At 39.9% G+C, this 24,541-nt stretch overlaps 1 protein-coding gene across 1 annotated transcript in view; it reads right to left on the bottom strand.

Moving 5' to 3' along the window:
* The window catches only part of LOC136858244 (TBC1 domain family member 19), a 278,312-nt gene that overhangs the window by 126,856 nt on the left and 126,915 nt on the right, over positions 1-24,541 (bottom strand). The window contains exon 9 of the mRNA XM_067137644.2: positions 4,684-4,746. Within this exon, the coding sequence (XP_066993745.1) occupies positions 4,684-4,746 (63 nt within the window). The remainder of the gene's footprint in view (positions 1-4,683; positions 4,747-24,541) is intronic.

Here is a 24,541-nt window from a genome sequence, read left to right on the forward strand (position 1 = left end):
TTCTTCAAAAAGTAATCGAATAGTTGTTTCAATATCCTGGTGTCTGCTAATCTTGATATGTGACAGAAAAAGGAAATTCTTCTTTTACGCATTGTAGATATTATTGATTCACATTCACGATAGACAATGTTGTTAGGCAACAATCTCCACTGTCCATCAACTTGGTGTTTTTTATTAATAATTGTTCTAAGAATTCTTCTCTCAGTTTTCTGTAATTTGTCTGTTGTAGATTTTACATTTAATTTGAATAAAGTTTCACTAGCATAGGTTGCCTCTGGTTTAACTATGGAATTATAGTGTTTCAGCTTAGCGTTTATCGAAAGAGATTTTTTTTTATAGGTTGGCCAGGTAAGTCTTTGTGCTTGTTTAAATTTAGTTGTTCTGTGTTCTATTGCTTCTTTTTCATTTGTGTTCCATGTTATTATTTCCCCAAGATATTTGAATTTCTGAACAATTTTAATCTCTTTATTACTGTTCAGCTGAATAACTGGTAAATCAACTTTAAAAGTTGGCATCATTTCTGTTTTTTCAAATGAAATTTGTAATCCCATTTTTTTAGCTATAATTTCTAGTTGTTCAATTTGAAATTTAGCCTCTTCTATTGTATTTGCAAGTAATGCTAAATCGTCCGCAAAAGCAAGGCAGTTGAGTTTAATATTTCTACCGATCTTGATAGTTGGTTGGCATTTCTTGTTCCATTCACGCATAACCTTCTCCAATGCACAATTAAATAACAATGGTGAAAGTCCGTCTCCTTGTCGAAGTCCAGTTCTTATAGTGAATGATTCTGATAATTCACCTCTAAATTTAACTTTTGCCTTCGTATTTTTAAAAGTCATATTAATGAGGTTAACAAGTTTTTGATGTAAGCCAAATTCTTTAAGGCTTTTTAATAATGAGTCACGATGAATACTGTCGTATGCTTTTTTTAAATCTACAAACGTGATGACCAGACCCTTACTTCGAACTCTTTGGTGCTTCATTATCCATTTTAAACTAATGATTTGATCTGGACAGCTTCTACCTGGTCGAAATCCTCCCTGATATTCTCCAAGTTCTTGGTCGAGTTGTTCTTGGATTCTTGTGTATATAATCTTGGATAAAATCTTGTATGTAATATCAAGTAAGGATATCCCCCGATAATTATTTGGATCGGAGCGATCACCTTTCTTGTGCAGCGGGTGGATTATCGCTGTATTCCATTCCTCAGGAAGCTTCTCCGTGTTCCAAATATCAATGATGTATTTATGTAGGTTTTGAATAGTCTGATCATTAGCATTCTTCCATATTTCTGCTACTATTTGATTCTCTCCTGCTGCTTTGTAGTTTTTAAGTGCATTAATTGCCGTTTTCACTTCATTGTAAACTGGTGGTATAATCTTTTGTAATGGAGTTTTATTTTTTGGGTTAGGATCAAATTCTAAATGTTCCACAGGATCCTCACAATTAAGTAACTCTTTAAAGTATTCTGCAAGAATGTTAGCATTATCCTGATTATTGTGTGCCATTTTACCATTTTTATTTCTTAACATAAGTGTGGGAGGGGTAAATTTAGATTGATATTGCTTGAATGTTTTGTAATAGTCTCTTGTTTTATGCTGATTGAATGTTTCTTCTATAGTGCTAAGCATTTCCTTTTGATAATTCCTTTTAATTGTCCTAATTTCTTTAGCTGTTTGTCTTCTGGCATTAATTAGTTCTTCTCGAGATTTTTCCGTTTTCCTCTGTTGATCATTTATCCATGCCTTGTGTCTTGCTTGAATTGCTTTGTCACATTCCTCGTTCCACCACGCATGTTTCTTTCTCCTTTTGATTGGGGCAATTTCTTCAGCTATGGTTTTAAGTTTGTTGATCATTGTCTCTAATTTGTCATTTAAAGGTGTTTTGGATCTCTCTAAATATATTTTATTATTTATTAAGTAACTGGGATCATAATTTCTCCTTGCTTTGAGATGATTATGTTTGTGTTTCCTTTTTGGTGTTAACTTGATTTTTATTTTTGAGATATAATGATCCGAGTCAATGTCTACCCCACGGAGGACTCTGACATTATAAATTTCTTTATGATAATCTTTATCCATGGCAACATGATCAATCTGAAACTCTCCCAATTTTACGTTAGGGCATTTCCATGTCATAAGTTTATGTGGTCGCCTCATGAATCTGGTGGTTTCCAAAACGAGTCTATGATCTGCACAAAGTTCAATTAATCTTTGGCCATTTTTGTTCGTTAATTTATGAGCTGGCCATTTTCCTACAACTGTGCGATACTTCTTTTCTCTGCCTATTTTAGCATTGAAATCTCCAAGTAAGATTTTTATATGCTCATCAGGGATCTTCGCCAATATGTAATCAAGTTCCTCCCAAAAGTTTTCAACTCCTTCTCTATCTTTATTGTTTTTGTCATTTGTTGGTGCATGGACATTTATTAAAGTATAAGTTTTATTCCCTACTTTAATTGTTAGAAGTGCCATCCTCGAAGATTTTGAAGAAAATTCTTCAATTGAGTCTATTATGCTACTATGAACAAGAAAACCTACACCAAATTGAGGGACATTCTTCATTACTCTTTCTCCTGGAGGTCCTTTGTAGAGACGATAACCTCCTGATTCAATTGGGTCCTGGTCTGTGTTCCTAAGTTCTTGTAAAGCCATTATTAAAATCCTATGTTGGTCCATCACATCAGTTAAATGTTTCAACTTGCCCACCTTACTTAGTGAATTAATGTTTAATGTTGCAAAGTATGAAAATTTTCCTGATTTGTTGAACTTAAGTCTCTTCTTACATTGTTGGGTTAGTCCACTGTCTGTCAGCTGTCTGTCAATTGTCTGTTGGGCTTCCAGGCGCTCCGATTCGCCTAGGTCTTCTACTTGACACCCCACCGATTCCGAGTGGTGTCTTTGTGCAGATCCTTGTTGTTGTTTGTCCACACCGGTGGATTTATTCATTAGAAGACTCATCATCATTGATTGTCTGATCTTTCGATCGAAACATTTCTGACCAAGGTCAGGCTTTACAATTCCAGATGTGATCTGGAAAGGTGATTAATGAAGTATGAATTGGTGATGAATGAAGTGCTACAAGTTCATCCTAGTTGTTCAGGACTGGGAGTAGGCATTTCCTCCATACTCCGCATATGTTATGGTTTTCCCGCCAATACTCGGGTAGCTGATTGCAGTGGTTTCCCACTGGGCGATGGGGTCGCCACATCCCTACGCCTACTCTGGATGTATTGTTATAGGACATTTTCCATTTGTTTTCATGTGAGGAACCTGACCCCATCATTTATTCAAGTAATTCTGATACACCCTGTATAATGCTTTCCTAAAGTAAAGAGTGAATGTACACCATCTAATCAAAAGTATCTGGACACTACTGTACATTAGAAAATAATAACAAATGACACACTGTACCGGTGTAACAGGAGGCGTGGAGGTTTGTATTGCTCAGTGCGACTACGGAACAGTAACATGGGTAAGTCAGGTGAGCTTAGTGAATTTCAATGTAGGTTAATCACTGGTTGTAACATAAGCAAGAGATATGAAAGGGATCTTTCTAACCTTATGAATCTACTCAAACTGACTGTCAATGAAGTAAATGGAAAGTTGACATGTGAAGGTACAACTGCAACATAACTACGATCTGCTCAGGCACATATACTGTCACCCAAGGACCAACGAACATTAAAAAGGGTCGTGCAAGAAAATAATCAGTTATCTGTAGAAAGCATCGCCAGGGAATATCAAAGTGCTATGCAAAGTGCAGTCAGTCCCATGACTGTGCATTGAGAATCACAACGAATCAGGTTTCTTGGTTGAGCAGCTGCCTATAAATTATATTTCCCCTCTTAATAAAAAGTGCCGCCTGGTGTGGTGTAAAGAGTGATGCCACTTGACACTGGAGCAGTGGAAACAGGTAATTTGGAGTGATTAATCACATTATGAATTGTGGCAATCTGGTGGGAGGATTTGGGTACGGAGAATGCCCAGGGAATGCTATCTACCTAAATCTACCTAAATATTTAGGATCAACAGTGAAGTTTGGTGGAGGTAGCATTATGATATAGAGATATTTCTCATTACATAGACTTGGCCCTCTTGTAGTACTGCATGACACTGTAAATGCAGCATATCCTCATATTTTGAATGCTTTCATACTACCTATAATGAAAAATCTGAACAAATTATCACCATTGTTTATTCCACATGATAATGCTCCGAGTCACAAAGTGGGCACTGTAAGTCAATGGTTTAAAGATAGAAATACTCTACAACTGGTCAGGCCTGTCTAGAGTCCTGACCTAAATCCAACAGAACACCTGTGGGATGAGTTAGAATGGCAACTTCATTCCAGACCCCACCATCCAACATCAACGCGTTCTCTGACTATGGCTCTTCGGGAAGAATGGGATGCCAATCCCATGGAAACTTCATGTGGAAAGTCTCCCCAACAGAGTACTGACTGTGATAAAGGCAATAGGTGGACCAATATCATATTAATGTCGACCATTAGAGCGTATGTTACCAGCAAACTGACGTAGGTGTCTGGATACTTTTGACCAGGTACTATACGCGCACTTTATCTTGAGCCCGGATCTCCATAGTAACGAATGGGAACTAGGGCTCAAGAAAAAGTGCGCGTACTATAGTGTATTTTAAAAGACATAAAGATAAGATATATTACCTGATAAAGTACATCTTCAAACACAAAATACTGGTCATCATTTGAAGCAGTTAACTGAACATCCTAGAAAAATAAGCAACTTTGAATACAACCTGTAAAGAAATATAATTTAGTAATTTCTTAATTATATCTGTAAACTACAAAAATAAAATAAAATGAAAAACACAGAATTTTGAATCTCTTTTCTTTTAACACATTTCAATGATATAGGCCTAAGTGATTTTTAAAAGGATTGAGTAAAATAACAGAAACACACACATGGGAACAATATGTTCAAACACTGGTTACCTGACATCACATTTTATAGATATTTTTCAGGTGATGGATATTACAAAAGTGCATTTGCTATCATCTTGCCCAGTAATTCACTGTATCTGCCGGGACATGCTACTCTAGCTGTGAGATTCATTAGGTGTGCTGCGAAACCTTAGAGTTTTTGTGATGTATCTGTTAAAAATAATTATAATTTCTCTTAATATGTAATTTGAAAAAGGAACATAAGTACAATTTCAAGAGCTTAAACAAATTGTTACACAGAGGGTTTATTGGTTCATAGTTTACAATAAAATATTTTAGTTGTTAAAGATAAACTTGAGTTTGTCATTTCTTACACAAGAGCCCAATTTGTAGTGGAACTGATGACAAACACAGATGCATTTCCTTTTCAACTGACAGATGCCTCTCGTGTGGGATACATTTTTTTGCCACTATTTTGGCAGCTTTGTAAGAGGCCTTTAAGGCTTTTCAAAAATAACTGCTCTTCGTACCACAGCCTTACAGCCTTTGCATGCTTTGGTTGTGATCACAGCAACAACTGACTAAACTGAATATCTTCTACAGATAAGTGATAATTTACTAGGCATCCTACATACCATGAGTTAAACAAACAATCAACCTTAAAACATGCCAGAATACGAAAGAAACGGTGTTATAATAAGCCTACAAAGTAACCTGTGCATGCACAAGATAGTGTGTTTTGCATTGTTGCTAACTAGTCCGTTAGTGTACTGCAGGAACTCGCTACAAAAGACAGTGCGCTGAAACAAGGAAAAAATTAGAACCACTGATCTAGACAAAGGAACAAAAAGAAAAAAATCCTAGGGAACACAAAATATTTGCCATTATCCGAAGCAGTTAATTAAACATAAAAGATACACACTGAATAAGTCTGGTACAAAATCATAGTCTGTTCAATATTCCTAAATTATATATGTAAATCATCAAATAAAACACAGAAAAAGGAGTTCAGCATTTTAAACATATTTCAATTGATTTTCAACAACGTTTGATGTAGGAAAGAAGCGTAGATATTCTGGTAAAGAGTATATAAAAATTAATGGAATTAAATCAGTTTTAACTCTAGAACTACAGAGAGTCTGCGAGATATATGGTCGGTCACTTTCTCAATTGCAGCCACCTGCCAGGCACCATTCAAAGCACTGTGGTGTCTTTTTATGTTGACAATAATAAAAGAGAGTGACTTATACTTTTCACTGAAAGTGAATCACGTGTGTTGCTGCTACAGGTTGCCTTGAATCACCTGACTCGGACAACTTTGGCGAGCTCCAAGAGAATACTCTTTCCACTCAGCTAAAAGAAAATATTAAATATAGATACTGGGGATATAAGTGTAAACTGGCATAAAGTACAACCTCCAGAATGTGATATCCCAGGAAATAATGATGATAGCAGTATTTACCTGATTGTAAGGCAACATTTTAAAAACTTGTTTTCTCGGTTCTAAATATGCCCCTCAGCTTAGAATTGGTATCAGTAACACGGCCAATAAAGTAGATGACATCCTTTATTGATGCAATAGGGAAAAGTTACAAAAAAAAGAAATAATGCCAGAAGACACAACAAATAAGTTTTTGCCATCATGTAGACTCAGGCAGATGGTTGGACACTTTCTCAATTGCAGCCACGCATAATTCAAAGCACTGTTTCATCAACAGTTGTTAAATATATGCTAACAAGTTGTTAGTTAGCACCATGTTAAAAACTTAAGAATGTCATAAGATTCTTGCTTTTCTTCAAACTTTTCCTGAACTATGTTAGTTAACATGTTTTTAACTCTCGCAAATATGCGATACTGTTGTTAATTTTGTTTAAAGAAAGGGTTTCAACAAAATATACAGTGTTTCATTAGAGAAATAGTTAACAGTCGTATTGTTATCGACTACTGTCGGACGGATGTTAGGAAAAACTTAAAACGGTCCACCTAAAGTTTTTCCTAACATCCTTTCTCAGTTCAATACGGACAAAATGAAATTCCTATGTTTAAATACTGTCGGACTTTGTATTCAAATTCGTAATCATTGTTGGCTACAATTGTGAACAAAGAGTATAGTGTAGTCATGAAAATATAAATAAAAATCAGCTGATTTCTGTATTCTGATCACTTGCAGTACCGCGTTGGTAGTTCAGGTGTCCGCAATTTATACTTTGCACCCTCGATCTTTCAGTATTTAAGAGCGGATTGCTGATAATAATCAAATTCCTATATCCCAATACTTGCAATTGAAGTTCCCGGCATAGTTTTGAGAGATTTTTTTTTTAGAAATTACTGTAGACAACCTCTTATTTTTCAACATTTAAGGACACTTTTATTCTCTGTCCCACAGAGCAGGGAAATTAATAGTAATCCACCAGCTGTAAAACTCATATAACCACATTTTAGTTGAGAATTGTAGTGTAGATGCAGTATCTTGCCTGGTATATTCATGTGTATCTTTGTGTTCGAAGCTCTTTTGATACTTCAGCATTTAACTAAATGGCAGTTTTCATTTCTATTAGAGCTTAGTAAGATAAAATAGTACTAATAATGATCTGTCTATGCATTTAATTTTGTTGGTTGTGCTTAGTCAAAACCTATTGTAATTAGGATACATCTGAACTTAGTTTAAAAATTATTGTAGTGTATTTTAATATCTTATTAGACATCAGCATGCTTATTCTATTATTGTGAAATAATTGTGTACTAGAAGTATCTGTAGAAAGTCCTGTACTAGAATTCTGTTGTTGTAATTAGGATAGGCTTAACTGCAGTTTAGAATTGTATAACTCTTGTGTATTTCTTTCGGTATTCAGTAATTAATGGCAGTTTTCATCCTGTTAGAGTGCTGTAGGATAAAAAGCTTGTACAACGAAGTAGTATTGAGAGAAAGAAGAAGAGCTGCTCGACTAAGTGGTATGTTCCGAGCTGTCAGCGGAGAGATGGCGTGGAATGACATTAGTAGACGAATAGGTTTGAATGGCGTTTATAAAAGTAGGAAAGATCACGATATGAAGATAAAGTTGGAATTCAAGAGGACAAACTGGGGCAAATATTCATTTATAGGAAGGGGAGTTAGGGATTGGAATAACTTACCAAGGGAGATGTTCAATAAATTTCCAATTTCTTTGAAATCATTTCGGAAAAGGCTAGGAAAGCAACAGATAGGGAATCTGCCACCTGGGCGACTGCCCTAAATGCAGATCAGTATTGATTGATTGATTGATTGATTGATTGATTGATAATTATCTTATTGTCATGTGACCTTTGTGTACTAACCTAGACAATATTTCTTTCTTTCTTTCTTTCTTTCTTTCTTTCTTTCTTTCTTTCTTTTTTATATTCAAACTCCATGGGGAGTAATATTTTTTGGAAACGGAGAATTCACTTCTCCTTTAGCAGGTTATCAATCTCTATTTGCTAACACGGTGGGACCATGCGCTTGGTCTGCCACTGCTAAGCAGAATCCTGGAGGGGCGTGTCAATCCAGCTGATGAGCCCAAATGGCACGTCTGGGCGAAACTCTGCAAAATGCACACAGCCTAACCACCCAAAAGCTGGTTCTATTCATGTGATTGTAAGATCTGCAGCCGTGAAAGCCATTTTTTATATTCTAACTCCATGGGGAGTAATATTTTTTGGAAATGGAGAATTCACTTCTCCTTTAGCAGGTTAGCAATCTCTATTTGCTAACACGGTGGGACCATGTGCTTGGTCTACCACTGCTAAGCAGAGTCCTGGAGGGGTGTGTCAATCCAGCTGATGAGCCCAAATGGCAATCTGGGCGAAACTCTGCAAAATGCACACGGCCTAACCACCCAAAAGCTGGTTCTATTCTATTCATGTGATTGTAATATTTCTTTCCTTTAATTTTTTTGTGCACAGAATAAGTTACTTTATTTATTATTTTCTTTACATTATTTTGTAAAGAAGGAAAGTAGGCCTCCCTCAAATAATGTAGAGGATACAGTAGGTGCAAAAGAGGGATGGGAAGGAAAGGTGGGTATTGAAGAAGACAGGTGGTCTAATGTTTTAAGGAGAAGGACATTGCAGGATAAGGGCTCTATTCAGGATCATAATTCAGGACAGGTGTCAGTGAGAAATCGGTATGAGTCATTGCAGGTAGAATAACAGAGGAAAGATGAACGGAGGAGAACCATTGCTGAGAAGTGTGGAAGTAGGAGGAAAGAAAAAGGTAGGAAAGGGAAATGTAGGGTAGAGGATAGGAAAAGACAGGTGCAATAAGGTTATGGGGAGGAAAAAAGGGAGGAGGAAGTAGCTTCTGCAACCGTCAGGAAAGATACGGCTGACCAGAAGGGGAGAGGATCAAATTAAGGTGGATAGGGTTGAGGCTCTGGTCATGGGGGATTCCACTGTTAGACATGTGGGAAAAGTGTGTGGAGGAAAGGGAAGCAGGGTAGAGTATTATCCAGGAATTAGGTTAAGGCAGATGTTGAGGAAAGTAGAAGATAAGGAGGAGGGAAAGGAGAAGGTGGTAGTGCTTCACATTGGTACCAACAATGTAAGGCAAGCAGGTATAAGTACCAACATAGTTGAGGGCGTGTGGGATGTGGTAATTGCAGCAGGCTGAAGTTTAAGGAAGCGGAGACTGTTATCAGTAGGAGGGATACTGACTGGAAGGTGATTGGGGATTTAAATGAGACTATGGATTGGGTATGTGGGAAACTGGGAGTGAGATTTCTAGATCCTAAAGGGTTTCATTGAAGCTGTTCCTGTCACCAATTTCTTCTGGTCTTACCTTCACCAAACTCCTTAGACTAGCAATAGTGTCTGTTGAGAATATTACTTTAGCCCTTGCAACATTCATCTTTTCCAGATTTGTAGGGTATATTACTTTCCTAGTTAATTTCCACACAGGTTCCACTACCAATTGTTTTTGAAGGTGATACAGGTTTTTCACACGTTCTGCACTTATCACATTACCATTTCCTTTAAAATTTCTGCTCAGATGTTGTGATCTTACATTTTTAAATATATGGCTAGGGTAAAAACTAAAAAATATAGGCCTGCTGGGATCTAATGGGTGCTAAATTTGATGTACAAGATCTGCCTCCTTTCCACACAAGGAAAGGAACATGGCAACATTCACTTGACAATTGTCCGTCACAATTCGGACGACTTGGAATCCACAGTCTTCAACAACCAGTAAGGCCTTGCGTGTTAATTTGGCTAGTTGATCTCCTGTCAGGCTGTGTGTAATATGACACAGGAATCCTGTAATGTGTGGAAAGACCTTTGAACAGAATGCAGAGCAATTTATTAGCAAGCTTATCTTCAACACCGACAGCATCTCTCTCTACATCAGTCATTCCAAGAAGCATATCCAAATTCCTGTCATAGACCAGCTTTGATTTTATTGCCATCTCATCTATGATGAGATAACCTACCTTTTCATTATCGTGCTGTAATGATTTCTTTTCTGCAACCAGACGAGCTCGACCAAAGAAGTAATTTTTGTCTCTCCTCTGGAATGGCCAATGTAAGTTTTTAACGTTATTTGCTGTGGTAGGTGCAAAATATTAAGAAATTTTAGGAACCTGTAGCCTGTGGATGACCTGTTGGACAGTAATATGCAGCCATTTATAGTGCTCTCTCTGAATTTACACTTTTGCTTACAAAAAGCCTGAATCTGCTCAATTAGGAAATTTGCTTTCAAATCACCTTGTTCAACTAGTCCTGTAATTTTATTTAGTTGACTGTCAAGTCCATGATTTTTTTTCATTTTTGAATTGATGCACCCTTTCTTTTAAAGTGGTAATAATATTTTTCTGCTGTTATAAGTGCTCTTTGTTTCCTACATTTTCTGGCTATTCTTTTCAGTTTCAAACTTAATTTAGTGCAGTACACTAACTGAGCAAATGTCATGGGATAGCGAAGCACTGATGCGCAGGTGTGTTGTCTGCGCACCACACGCCCCCTGTGCCAGCGGCAGTTGTATAGGAGTCCTTGTGAGCTGTTGCTGTGCATGTGACAGGTGTAACATGGAACGTCGTCGTGAGCTGATGGTGCCCGATGGATGGGAAGTGCGATTTCGGAAGTGGTGCGGGAATTCAGCTTCACACGATAAACCGTGTCCAGGGTGTATCATGTCACCGTCCACAACAGATGAACGACTGGCCGTCCAGCCACCCTCGATGACCGTGACCGGCGACATATGAGACGGATTGTCAATAGCAACAGATGGGCAACCGTGCAACAAATCACAGCTGAATTCAACACAGGACATGCTAGACACGTCTCCCAGTGGACAATCTGTAGGTAAATGGGTTCTATGGTGTATGGGAGCCGGCGCCGCACACGAGTGCCACTGTTAATCCAACATCATCGGGCACAACGATGCGCATTTGTCGCCAGTCACCAGTGATGGACACTGGAACAATGGCGTAATGTGATAGGGTCAGATGAATCACGATTTCAACTGCACCATGCCGATGGGAGGCACCTGTATGGCGCAGACCACATGAAGCGATGGATCCGTCTGCCTCGAAGGTGTGGTCCAGGGCGCTGGTGTCTCTGTTATGGTCTGGGGTGCATTTTCCTGGTATGGAATGGGCCCCCTAGTTTTTCTGGAAGAGACTTTGAATGGTACGCGGTATGTTGAGCTGCTCGGAGACCATCTCCACCCATTTTTAGCCTTTCAGCGCTCAGACAGTTCTGCGGTGTTTCAAGATGATAACGCACTGCCACATCGCTCCCACGTCGCCTGGGAATGGTTCCAGGAACAGACAGCGGAGGTCCAATGACTGCTATGGCTACCCAGGAGCCACGATATGAACCCTCTAGGATGTCCTGGAACGCAGGCTCCATGCCATGGACCCTACACCCACGAACAGACCAGCATTGTCGACTAACTTCCATGGCGTCTCACTGCAGTTCACAGGGCCAGAGGAGGCCCCACATGCTATTAGGTGACTATCCCATGACATTTGCTAAGTCAGTGTATAGTTTATGTTTAAAATAACACTGTGTGGCTGTGGTTTTATATAATGGTTCACTGATAAGTACAAGTGGAGGGTCATTCCCTTCACTGGCTGCAGATGTGCTTGGTTCCACATGAAATTCCATTTTCTTATAGGATTTAGCTTCATTTCCCACTTCTAAAGCTTTCCTCTGAAGCAGTCTTCCTGTATGTGATTGTGTTTGTTTGTGTCTGGGAAAGTCTTGAAATACGGATGGAATGACGTTCGGAAGTAGGATTTTTAGTGCTGTGCTCACACTATAATCTGAGTCCTTAAAATGCCTACTGCAAACAACGGAATGTACACTAGGTTTCCACAGAGATCCCAGTCTAATTCCCTGACGAGAGATTGCCAAACACCAATTAGTTTTAAGTTCCTCGTCTTTCAGAAATCTGTGAAATGAAATACCACACTCTTTTAAGATCTTTGATTTGCAATAAGGAACACTACAGCACACAATGTTTTTTTAAGTTTATCCAATGTTCACATTATGTAAATACGGTCATTAATTTCAATCACTCAATTATAATCACTTGCACTAGCACAAGAAAGTTCATAAAATACAAAAATACGTCTTGACACACTCGTGAATGTTTGAACGAGTACCTCGCCTGCAAAATTTTATGACTAAGAAGCACGCACCTAGCAGCAAAATAATGCATTTCACAAGCCCGAGCGGGAACCAGTTTCACGACCAGCGAGGCCTTGTATTTCCCAGCCTTGTATAATAGCGTAAGCAATGATTATAACAGAGCAGTAAAGAGACTAAGATAGAGGTGCAGGTTGGAAAGAAATAGAGTTAGAAATGGCTGTGGAAGTAAGGAGAAATTGAAGGAACTTACTAGGAAATTGAATCTAGCAAAGAAGTCAGCTAAGGATATGATGGCAAGCATAATTGGCAGTCATACAAATTTTAGTGAAAAATCGAAAGGCAGGTATAGGTATTTTAAGGCCAAAACAGGTTCCAAGAAGGACATTGCAGGGATCATTAATGAACAAGGAAAGTGTGTATGCCAGGATCTTCAAAGGGCGGAAGTATTCAGTGAGCAGTACGTAAAAGTTGTTTGTTACAAGGATGCAGTAGCCATGCGTCTTGGTGGGTGTGATTTTTATCAACTGATGAGCCCAACTTAGCACACTGGGGTGAAATGCTAGCAACCATGAATGAGCTAGATGGAAAATTTATAATGGCCAATAATGGACCAACAATATCTTATTATAAATTTATTCGGGTAAAATATTTCAGGTTCCCTATGGGAATCTACATCTATATCATCTGATCGCCAGGCAGGCATCAATTTTTGATAATGAGACAAAGTCTCTCATAATCCATTAGCACTGCCGGTGGCTCCAAGTAGCCTACGCAGTGGCCTCCACGCTCGTCAGATCAGTATAGTAGGCCGCGTTTTTGTGTGACAATTCATCTGTTTTCCGTGACAACAAGCTTCTGGAACCTTCAAGAAGCTTCGAGATTTCTCTACGACTTTCTTCAACCATGAGTCAGCCATCTCGATTGCCACCACCTTCAGAGGAAATGGATGCTGATATGCAGAAATTGAGTTGAGGCCGCACAGGAAATAACTCTCCTAGCCCTGTTTCAGGGCGTAAGAACATCCGTGCTGAGGCTTCCCCAGAAAGCTCTTCCGGATCAACCTACACCCCAGTTAGCTCTGTTCGAGAACTTTCTGGAGCAGGGGGCTCCACCCAACCCACCACCAGCTATGGGTATATCACCCTTAAACCTTGTGGTTTCCTACCAGCTTCCATCTTTCCGGCCCGGTTTCTGCTCCAGTCTACATGCCCACCAACGTCCGGAGCTATGCCCAGGCTGCACAAAATTCTGCATTACCTCCGCATAATCATAGCCAGAGTATTGTCACATCTACTTCATCAACCAACGAACATGTCCTCGGACCCTGCCAGCACTAAAAGCCATATGCTATTTCATTTCATCAACCACTGCTATTCCCTCACCCTTCTACATGGACAAACTTATCCATATTGATCCTGACAAGGAAAATTTTCGTTACATCTATCAGCTCCTAGCTCACTTCATACCCAATCTTCACGAATTCAAACCTGAAATCCAGAAAACACGAGGGGGCATCAACATCAAAATGACCAAACCATATTTCAACCATTTCAACCATATCAACACCAACATTGGAGTGCACTGGCTTGGGTCACACTGTCACGCCAGCAACCTGACGCAGCAGCGCCTGGCTAGACGTCCGGAGTCACTGACCAAACCGGCGTTCATTCTCTCGGCCGTCACCTAAACCGTCGACCGTGACTACACGGAGGACGAGGTGGTGGCTAGCTACAGTTGAATGGTCACATGATTTATCGTGTGATCAGGATCCGGAACGCCGAGGGTCCTACCAGCCTGGTTCGGATCTTATCCCGGGACGGCGCAACGCTGGATGCCCTGCTTCGAGACGGCGCCATGATATACAGCTGCAGGCACCGGGTGGAGCCTTCCCGCAGCTCCCCGCCTCAGAAGATCCGGTGTGGGAGATGCAACCGGTACGACCACCACCCAGGACAACATTGTGTGCAGGCTGAGGTATGTGCGATATGCCCCAGTCAGGGGCACCCTACTAACCACTGCCCTATTAAGTCCACCACAAAGTGCATTAATTGTAGTCAAGCCCATCCGGATTTTAGTTATAAACGCAAAGCCAAGCCTGCTCCCGAATCTTCCCATCCCAAAACCGTTATCCCAGTCACCTCTCAGGACCTCCCCTCCCCTGCTTTTTCCTCTTCCCTCCCCATTCCCAGTTCTGAGAATATCATTCGTTTTATTATGATGGTATTACAGAACCTCCTTCGTCTTTCACCATCTTCATATCTTATCCCAAGTTCAATTAGTGGCCCGGTTGGTTCTTCATACTCATGTAGATGTTTCTTATTCAGGGAATAAGATGCACTTTGCATTCTTCCCCTTGAATGCGTTTCCCTTTCTAAGTTAGTGCTAATATTCGATCTTTAAAGTCCAACCGACCACTGTTTGAAAGTTCCTTTTCCTTGTATGCCCTGGATGTTTTAGTACTGAATGAAACCTTTTTGACCCGTAGACAAAATCCACAGTTCCCTTCTTTCACACTTTACAGCGCAGAACGCCTCACTCGTGGCAGGGGCGGTATTGCTATAGGTGTCCAAAAGGACCTTCCAGTTGTTTAACACATTTTCCCACCTTTTGTTAATCATTTTCACAAATACCTCATCGTAGAAGTTCTAATCCCTCATAAAGCTTTAACAATTGCCACAGTTTATTTACCCTCTCTAAATCCCGTCCCTGTCAAATTTATCAAATTCATAGATACTCAATTAAATGATTACATTATTTTAGCTGATGTATTAATATCAATTCCTACACTGCCCCTCAACATGCTGAATTTAATAATGTTTGTGCCCAACTGTTTTTCTGGACATCGAGAAAGCATATGATCATGTACCACGCAGGCATATATGGGAATGTCTGAGACATAAGAAAGTGCCTGATGACATCATAGCACGAGTACAATGATTATACGATGAAACCAAGTGTTGTGTCCAGATCCAGGATGGAAGGTCAGGTTGGTTTGAAACGAAAAGGGGAGTCCAGCAAGGAAGTTGTCTTTCACTACTTCTCTTCATAATCATAATGGACGAAGTTTTAAAAGCGGTTAAGAGAAAGGATCCAACAACTAATGCCCTGGTTTTTGCTGATGATGTAATGGTATGGGGTGAGACAGAAACAGAAGTACAAACTAGACTAGATCTCTGGCATGAAGCTTTTACAACCTTAGGTCTCAAAATCAGCAAAATGAGTATAAACTCTCCAACTGTTCATCTAAGAATTGGAGATGAGGAGATGGATATTGTAGACAACTTCCAGTATTTAGGTAGTATTCTGTCATCAAACAATACCATACATCAAGAGATTAGTAACAGAATACAGAAAGCTTCCAAATTCTATCACGCTGTACGTCAAATACTTCGGGATGAAACATTTCCATTAGTTTCCAAGATCAGCTTGTGCAAAATATATCTAGTACCTATATTGACGTATGGCCTGGAAGCAGCAAAACTTACTGGACCAACAAAGAGTCGTCTTCAGGCAACAGAAATGAAGTTCCTCCGTTTTTGTCTACAAAAAACAAAAATGGATAAAATAAGGAATGTGGATATCCGACAACAGCTTGGATTGGAAAGAAGCTTGCTGGAGACTATAGAAGTGAAGAGATTGCAATAGTATGGTCACATGAAAAGAATGAACCCTCACAGGACTCCTCGAACATACTTTGACCACAATTTTCCTGGGAAAAAACCAAGACCTCGTGATGTTTGGAAAAAAACAGATAGTGAAGGACCTTGAAATTAGAGATGTGAACTGGTGTCGCATATATGAGCAGCATCTGTGGATGGATAGAACAAACTGGGAGAGGCTTGTACACAACCGCACCCGGCTTGTTGGAGCGAAGAAATGATGATGATTGATGATGATGATGATGATGATTGTGCCCACATCCGGGACATGCACTTCCCGTTCCCCTTCCATACCCTTCCCGCACATAACACAACTCCTGATGTCCTTCTATTCTCTCCTTCTCTCTCTACTTCTGTTACCATTAAACAGCTCATTTCTATTGGTAGTGACCACGCCCCAGCTCTTGTCACCCCATACATGTCAACCCCCTCCTCGATCCCCAGTAACCCGACGGTTTTTCCATACCAACTGAAACAATTATCGCCTCATGATTCTCAATCATCTCCATAATTTTCCTCCCCCCACCTCACTCTCTAACTTACTCTCCCTCATTTCTACCCTCGAACACGTAATCACTACCGTTGACCACCTCCATATACCCCGTCATACTTATCACCTGTCCAAACCCCCTATCCACCTCAAGGCTTTGCGCTTATTACACATAGCTCACGAACTTCACTACTCATACATTCGGACTTGAGACCCATCAACATTACATCATCGGACCTTACGTCATGCTCGCTCTTATATCAAGGCTAACACGAGAAAACTTTGGACTGATAAATGTACTGAGCTAGTCGATCGATATTCATGACTCTCGACAATTCTGGACCACTTTCCGCCGTTTTACCAAGACTAACAAACCTCTTCCTATGTATCATTTACCCCACCCTCACACTCAACCACTATCTGACAAGGACAAAGCAGATTTATTTGCTGACCACTGTAGACTTGTCTTTTCTCCTTCAACTGTTCCCGACCAGATTCATCCCCATGAACCCATCATTACCAACCTTGTTGATCCCCTTCTCCCAGAACTTCACCCAACTTACCACCACCTTTCTTCAGTTGATTACACTCATCCCTTAAACGCCCCCACCGGCCCGCAGGAAATTGCACGATACCTCAAAAACAAGAAAAATACCGCCCCTGGTCCTGATCAGATCACGTATCGCCACATCAAAGAAGCCCTTCACCTCTTCCTTCACCAATTCAGCCTCCTTTATACCTTTATTTTATATACCTGCTTTTATCCCGATCATTGGGGTAATGCCAACATCCTCCTCTTTTTAAAACCCAACGAACTCCCCTCCAATCTCCGCTCTTATCATCTATTTCCCTCTTACCTGTCCTCAGCAAAATCTTCGAAGACATTCTCAGTAAACGCCTAACTTCCTATTTTAGCTCCTTAGGTCTCCTTCCCAAATAGGTTTTCGATCCCAACATGCCACCCTAAATCATTTATTCCATATCTCTGCTTCCCTTCAATCCTTCCTCCGTCCCTGTCGGACCGCTGCCTTGGTGTGCCTGGATGTTGACAAAGCATTTGATTCCGTCTGGCATTCTGTTCTCCTGTTCAAGCTCTGTCACTCTCATCTGTTTCTTAAGCAATTTCCTCTGTCGCCAAAGAGCCCAAATCATCATCCATAGTGAACTCTCTTATACCTTCCGTATGACAGCAGGCCTCGCTCAGGGTTCCCCTATATCTCCCCACTATACATCCTATTCACTTATGATATCCCCCATTCTGATCCCCCACTCCAATCATATCAATATGCTGATGACCTGACTATCCTCGCCCTTACATGCACTGTTCGAACCCTTAAATTACATTTCGTGTGGCTATTTCTAGCCGAGTGCAGCCCTTGTAAAGCAGACCCTCCGATGAGGGTGGGCGGCATCTGCCAAGTGTAGGTAACTGCGTGTTTGAACCCTCACCCGAAAACTCCAAACATACTTTGATACCCTTATCAACTTGGCTTAACTCCTAGCACATAACTGTCAACCCTACTAAAACCCACTTTACAAAGCAAAAAATTAAATGCATCCTTTTAATTCAATACAAAACATAATTCCATCATTAGATGGAGCAATAAAATTCAAACATGTTACGACTCATTTGAACCATCTTCAGTGAAATAAGGGGTGGGGGTAAAGTAATCTACATAATATAAGCTAAAAATGTGCTAAAAACATAATGAAAGAACAAATGAAAAACAAAAAAGACAGATAGAAATAAAAACAATACCAATATACAATATTTACATCACTAGATGGAGCAATAAATAACTCGCTGAGACAAATTCAGTGAACAAAGGGTTAATATAAAACATAACTGAAACCAAAAAAATGCGGAACCTAAGAAAATACAGTAAAATAAAATATAACAGACGGAAACGAAACAACAAGTGCTAATAGTGAGAGCATCCACATCGATTTAGATCAGTTCAAGAACCCCTCTCACAATTTAAATGAAATCAATGAAAAAAAAAAAAACATTCTACTTGAAACATTCATTCCATATACTGTATTTGTCAAAACTTCTATAATAAAAACAAACCCTGCCTCCTTCTCTCCAACTCACTGCCACTACCCCCTCCCCAACCTCTCCCCACCAGCCCTGCACCGCCCTTCCTCCTCCGCTCCTCCCATCCTCACAAACACAGCTGAGTCAACAATAGACACAATCGTACAAACGAGACTGTTAACTTTGAGAAGGCCAGGCCAGTTCAAGAGGACAACCACCTTTTAAGTACCATATAAGTGTCCGGCTCCGTGGCTAACTGGTTAGCGTTCTGGCCTTTGGTCACAAGGGTCCGAGGTTCAATTCCCAGCAGGTTGTTTAATGTTTTCTTCACACCCATTTTACACTTTTTACTTATCAGCCCAAGTTTCTCACACAACCTCATTTTTTCCATTACAGACTGGAACTTCATTGACAGTTTCCACTATGGTCACTTACAGTTTACCATGCACCTGTTATTCCTCTAACACAGCTTCTCAGTTTTGTCACTGTCCTCCCGACCATTTAAAATAAGGCAAACTCACCTAGCCAACATTGGAAATAATCTTCGAGAACGGACCACTAAATTGAGAAGAAATTGAGATGCTGATATTCTAAAATTTTAAATTCATCAGTGTTTTTTCCCATCACTTATCACATACATTTCACCTGGCACGTTGTCTCCTCCCAAACTTGGTTTCTCAAGGTTTTTCGCTCCTCTCCTAGCCATTCATGGTATGGTGTTTCTACAAAGACAGACTGTTAGCCTGAATTTTCAACACAGTGATTTCATCCTGTTTTTGAAGTGTTATCTAACTAAAAACTTTCAGTTTAAGAGGTTCGCAACCTCACTATTAGCACATTGTTTCGTTTCAGTCTGTTTTCTTTTCTTAGGTTTAGCACATTTTTTGGTTTCAATTATGTTTTATATTAACCCTTTGTTCACTGAATTTGTTTCAGCGAGTTACTTTATTGCTCCATTTAGTGATGTAAATATTGCATATTGGTATTGTTTTTATTTCCATCTGTCTTTTCTGTTTTTCATTTGTTCTTTCATTAAGTTTTTAGCACATTTTTAGCTTATATTATTTGGATTACTTTAACCCCCACCCTTATTTCACTGAAGATGGCTCAAATGAGTCAAAACATGTTTGAATTTTACTGCTGCATCTAATGATGGAATTATGTTTTGTATTGAATTAGGAGGATACATTTTATTTTATTTTTGTAAAGTGAAAACCATCAATACGAAATGATTCTAATATCTTGTAATACTAAAACCCAATTTATAGTTTTCCGCCACAATTCCTGCCTCTGTCAGACTCGATACCGCGTCCCTCTAACGATGTACAATATCCCACTAATTGAAACTAACCTCCTCAAATACCTTGGAATAACTTTCCAAAATAACCTCAAATGGCTCCATCACCTTAATTCTGTCTATAAGAACACTCTTCAATGCTTCCGAGTCCTCCGTATATTTACTGGGAATATGTGGAGACCTTCCCAAATCCTTAACATTTATAAAACCTTTATTTGCCCTGTAGTCATGCTTCACTGACCTGGCTGACAGCTGACCCACCACAGTACACACATTTGTTCTGGTTAGACCGACATGCCATACACATTGCTTATCATCTTCCCTATGACACCCCTGTTCATTTCCAACCGCTTTACTCCTTCCCTTCCATCCTTACTCATGTTCACGATCTCTGCCTCAATTACTTTATAAAAGGTCCCCATCCTCTCTCCCCTTGCCACTGCAATCCACCAACATGCCCGTACCCCTTCTAGTCTTATTTATTTCCACCCCCTATTACGTAGCTTCTCCCTCCCCCTGTTGCCACTGCCCTCTCTGGCACTTCACTAATTATACAATTGTGCTACTCGGTTGCTCTTGGCAGTGGTAATTATAGCCTCTCCCTGCTATATTGCTGATCTTCAGGCACCACAAGTGCCATCTGCCATCAAGTTTTGTCTATGTAACATATTCATTGCTCCATACCCCCATTTCTCTTACTATTTTAATATTGTTCCACTCATACGCATTTTCATTCCTCGCAGTAATTGTTTTTGTTATTCTCACCATTAATCTGTTGCTGTTTTATACTTATATTTACAGTTCTATCTTATAGCACGATCTGACCATGACTTTTTTTTTGCTAGTCGCTTTACGTTGCACCAACACAGATAGGTCTTATGGTGACGATGGGATAGGAAAGGCCTACGAGCTGGACAGAAGCTGCCATGGCCTTAATTAAGATACAGCCCCAGCATTTGCCTGGTGTGAAAATGGGAAACCACGGAAAACCATCTTCAGGGCTGCTGACAGTACAATTCGAACCCACAATCTTCTGGATGCAAGCTCATAGCCGTGTGCTCCTAACCACACGGCCAACTCGCCTGGTACCCCCACTCTTTTTTCTTTTTTGCTAGTGGCTTTACGTCGCACCGACACAGATAGGTCAAATGGTGACGATGGGATAGGAAAGGCCTAGGAGTTGGAAGGAAGCGGCCATGGCCTTAATTAAGGTACAGCCCCAGCATTTGCCTTGTGTGAAAATGGGAAACCTACCGAGCTCGATAGCTGCAGTCGTTTAAGTGCGGCCAGTATCCAGTATTCGGGAGATAGTAGGTTCGAACCCCACTGTCGGCAGCCCTGAAAATGGTTTACCGTGGTTTCCCATTTTCACACCAGGCAAATGCTGGGGCTGTACCTTAATTAAGGCCACGGCCGCTTCCTTCCCACTCCTAGCCCTTTCCTGTCCCATCGTCGCCGTAAGACCTATCTGTGTCGGTGCGACGTAAAACAATAGCAAAAAAAAAAAATGGGAAACCATGGAAAACCATCTTCAGGGCTGCCGACAGTGGGATTAGAACCTACTATCTCCCAGATGCAAGCTCACAGCTTAATTTATGTCTACATGCATATCGCTGTTAAATTTAATATGTTTATACGAACACTCTACTCCTACTCAGTTATGTGCATAACAGGTTACGGAATCTTGCTAGTTCTCACCGCTCTGCACTTACATCAAGCCACATGTTTTTCAAGCTCTGGTTGTTTACAGTGTTTTCTTGATATTTTTGTTTTACTTCTAACAAGTGCCGCAAGAGTCCGGCATGGACATACTTACGTTGCATTTTTCTCATGTATAGTATTTTCTTACATACTTCAATTTTTGCCCACATTCTCCTACCTATGTATTATACCACTATGTAAATGTATTACTGTACTTATTTATATTATCTCTGTATGTGCACTGCTGTATTTGATGCAATTTCAATAAACGAGGAGTTAGCGGGGGCCAGCTATGACGGGTGTGATGCAGGATCATCCTGTGGGCCGCTCTGCCTCTGCGCCAGATACTCTCCTACCCTCTCCCATCATGTATGTACAAAACATTCTCACCTCTCACTTCCCACGACACTGCTTAATCTTTATTCTATCGGCCTAAGAGCTGCTTTGTTCAGCTGGTGGCTCACCTTCCCCCAGGTAAAGGGGAAGGAATGAAATAACTCATTGATGATGATGATGGGCTCCACAGTATGCACTAGCCATGCATCTTGGTGGGTGTGCTATTTACTAACTGATGAGCCCAACTTAGCACACTGGGGCGAAACGCTGGCAACCAGGAATGAGTTAGCTGAAAAATTTATAATGTCCAATAATGGACCAACAATATTGGTATAACATGCCACTTAATCGAGCAGTCGTCTTCTTTCTCCCAAGTCTTCCCAGCCCAAACTTTACAACATTTTTCTAACGCTACTCTTTTGTCGGAAATCACCCAGAACAAATCGAGCTGCTTTTCTTAGGATTTTTTCCAGTTCATGAATCAAGTAATCCTGGTGAGGGTCCCATACACTGGAACCATACTCTATTTGTGGTCTTATCAGAGACTTATATGTCCTCTCCTTTACATCCTTACTACAACCTCTAAACACCCTCATAACCATGTGCAGAGATCTGTACCCTTTATTTACAATCCCATTTATGTGATTACCCCAATGAAGATCTTTCCTTATATTAACATCTAGATCGAGGTCATGTTGCAGTTGCTCACAATCTTGTAACTTATTTATTATTCTATACAAAATAACAGCATCTGTAAAAAGCCTTATCTCAGATTCCACTTCTTTACTCATATCATATATATAAGAAAACATAAAGGTCCAATAATACTGCCTTGCCTACTCTAATTCTCTGAGATCTATTTTCTAGAAATATAGCAACAAATTCAGTCACTCTTTTGTCTAGTCCAATTGCGCTCATTTTTGCTAGCAGTCTCCCATGATCCACCCTACAAAATGCTTTAGACAGGTCAATCATGATACAGTCCATTTGACCTCCTGAATCCAAGATATTTGCTATATCTTGCTCTGTTCAGCTCACTTTGGAGGAAAGAACCACTTATTTTTGGTAAGAAGTTCCTTTATTTCGCAGATACACAACTGCCCAGTTTTACTAAACATCGTTGTTTGCTCCTCACATTTCAGTGGTGACAGTTTTGTAATTACGCTTTTCAGTTCTTAAGAATAAACTCCAGATGACACCAGCTCTAGCTTCTTGAGCAAGTCACTTACTTTGGCAAGTAACAGATGAATTGTGGAATAGGAAGACCCTTCCAAGAAATTCATCACTTGCATAATTTTATCAACAAAAAATACCAGAAAGATGGACAGTGGCGGTTAATACCTAACAAAGTCATGTACAAAGAGCTAGAACCCATTACAAATACTATGAGCAAGAGGAGACTGGGATTCTTTGTACATATCATGAGGATGCAGGATTCGAGACTTCTGAAACAACTAGTACAACACAATCTCGTCTCAAAAAATACCACAACAGGATGTAAATGGATCAAAGAAGTAAGGATCTGAAGGAAATAGGCCTTACAACAGAAGACACCACAAATAAGATAAAATTGAAATACAAAACTCAAGAATACAAACCTTCGCTTTACCCTTACACAAAACAAACCAACAACATGCATATTTTCAACTGAGGAAAGGACACAAAGATCGGAGCGTCTGAAGAAGTACTGGGAGGACCGCAAAGCCTGAACAATCCCTTCAAAGAGACCTGAACAACGGACTGACTAAAGTGATCCTACGTGGTCATAAAAGAAGAAGAAGAAGAAGAAGAAGAAGAAGAATTGGAGGCTAACACTGCTTGCACTTCAACAATCTTTACTACTTCCTCAGCCATTTTTTTCAGAAACTTCACTTCCAAGTTTTCTTCTCCCAATTCTTTAAAGAACTGTTAAGATATCCTGTAGGTATTCATTGACATATAAAACAGATATGAACCATGTATTCCCTCTTGTTACAAATGACACTGAGACCAACCTCACTTTATTTGAATTATCCCCGATGTTTGTACTAAGAAGCAATAAATAATACAGGGCCAATGACCTAGATGTTAGGCCCTTTTAAACAACAAACATCATCATCATCATCAACAATAAGTACATGTGTCCATGCTTTCTTGTATTTAGCAAACATTCACTTTGGACACAAGATTGTTCAGCTCATCTAATTCACTTTGAAAGAAAGAACCACTTATTTACTTTAAAAGCACTACACTTAATGTGTATGAGGCCTTCGATAAATAATTCCTGTAGTGTGTTGCAGATTTGATCTTGGATCTTGCATTGTCTGTTACAAACCCAATCACCTGCACTATTTCATGTCCGAGTGTAACTTATACCGCTATTATTATCTAGAAATGTGATGTCCTTTCATGTGAAGCTGGCAGATAATAACATTTTAAGTATCTGAAACAACTTCATAAACAAATGACTTTCACTATGATCTCTAGCTATCAGAGGATATACATTCACAGA

Source organism: Anabrus simplex, chromosome 1, assembly GCF_040414725.1.
Source record: "Anabrus simplex isolate iqAnaSimp1 chromosome 1, ASM4041472v1, whole genome shotgun sequence".
Taxonomy (NCBI): Eukaryota; Metazoa; Arthropoda; class Insecta; order Orthoptera; family Tettigoniidae; genus Anabrus; species Anabrus simplex.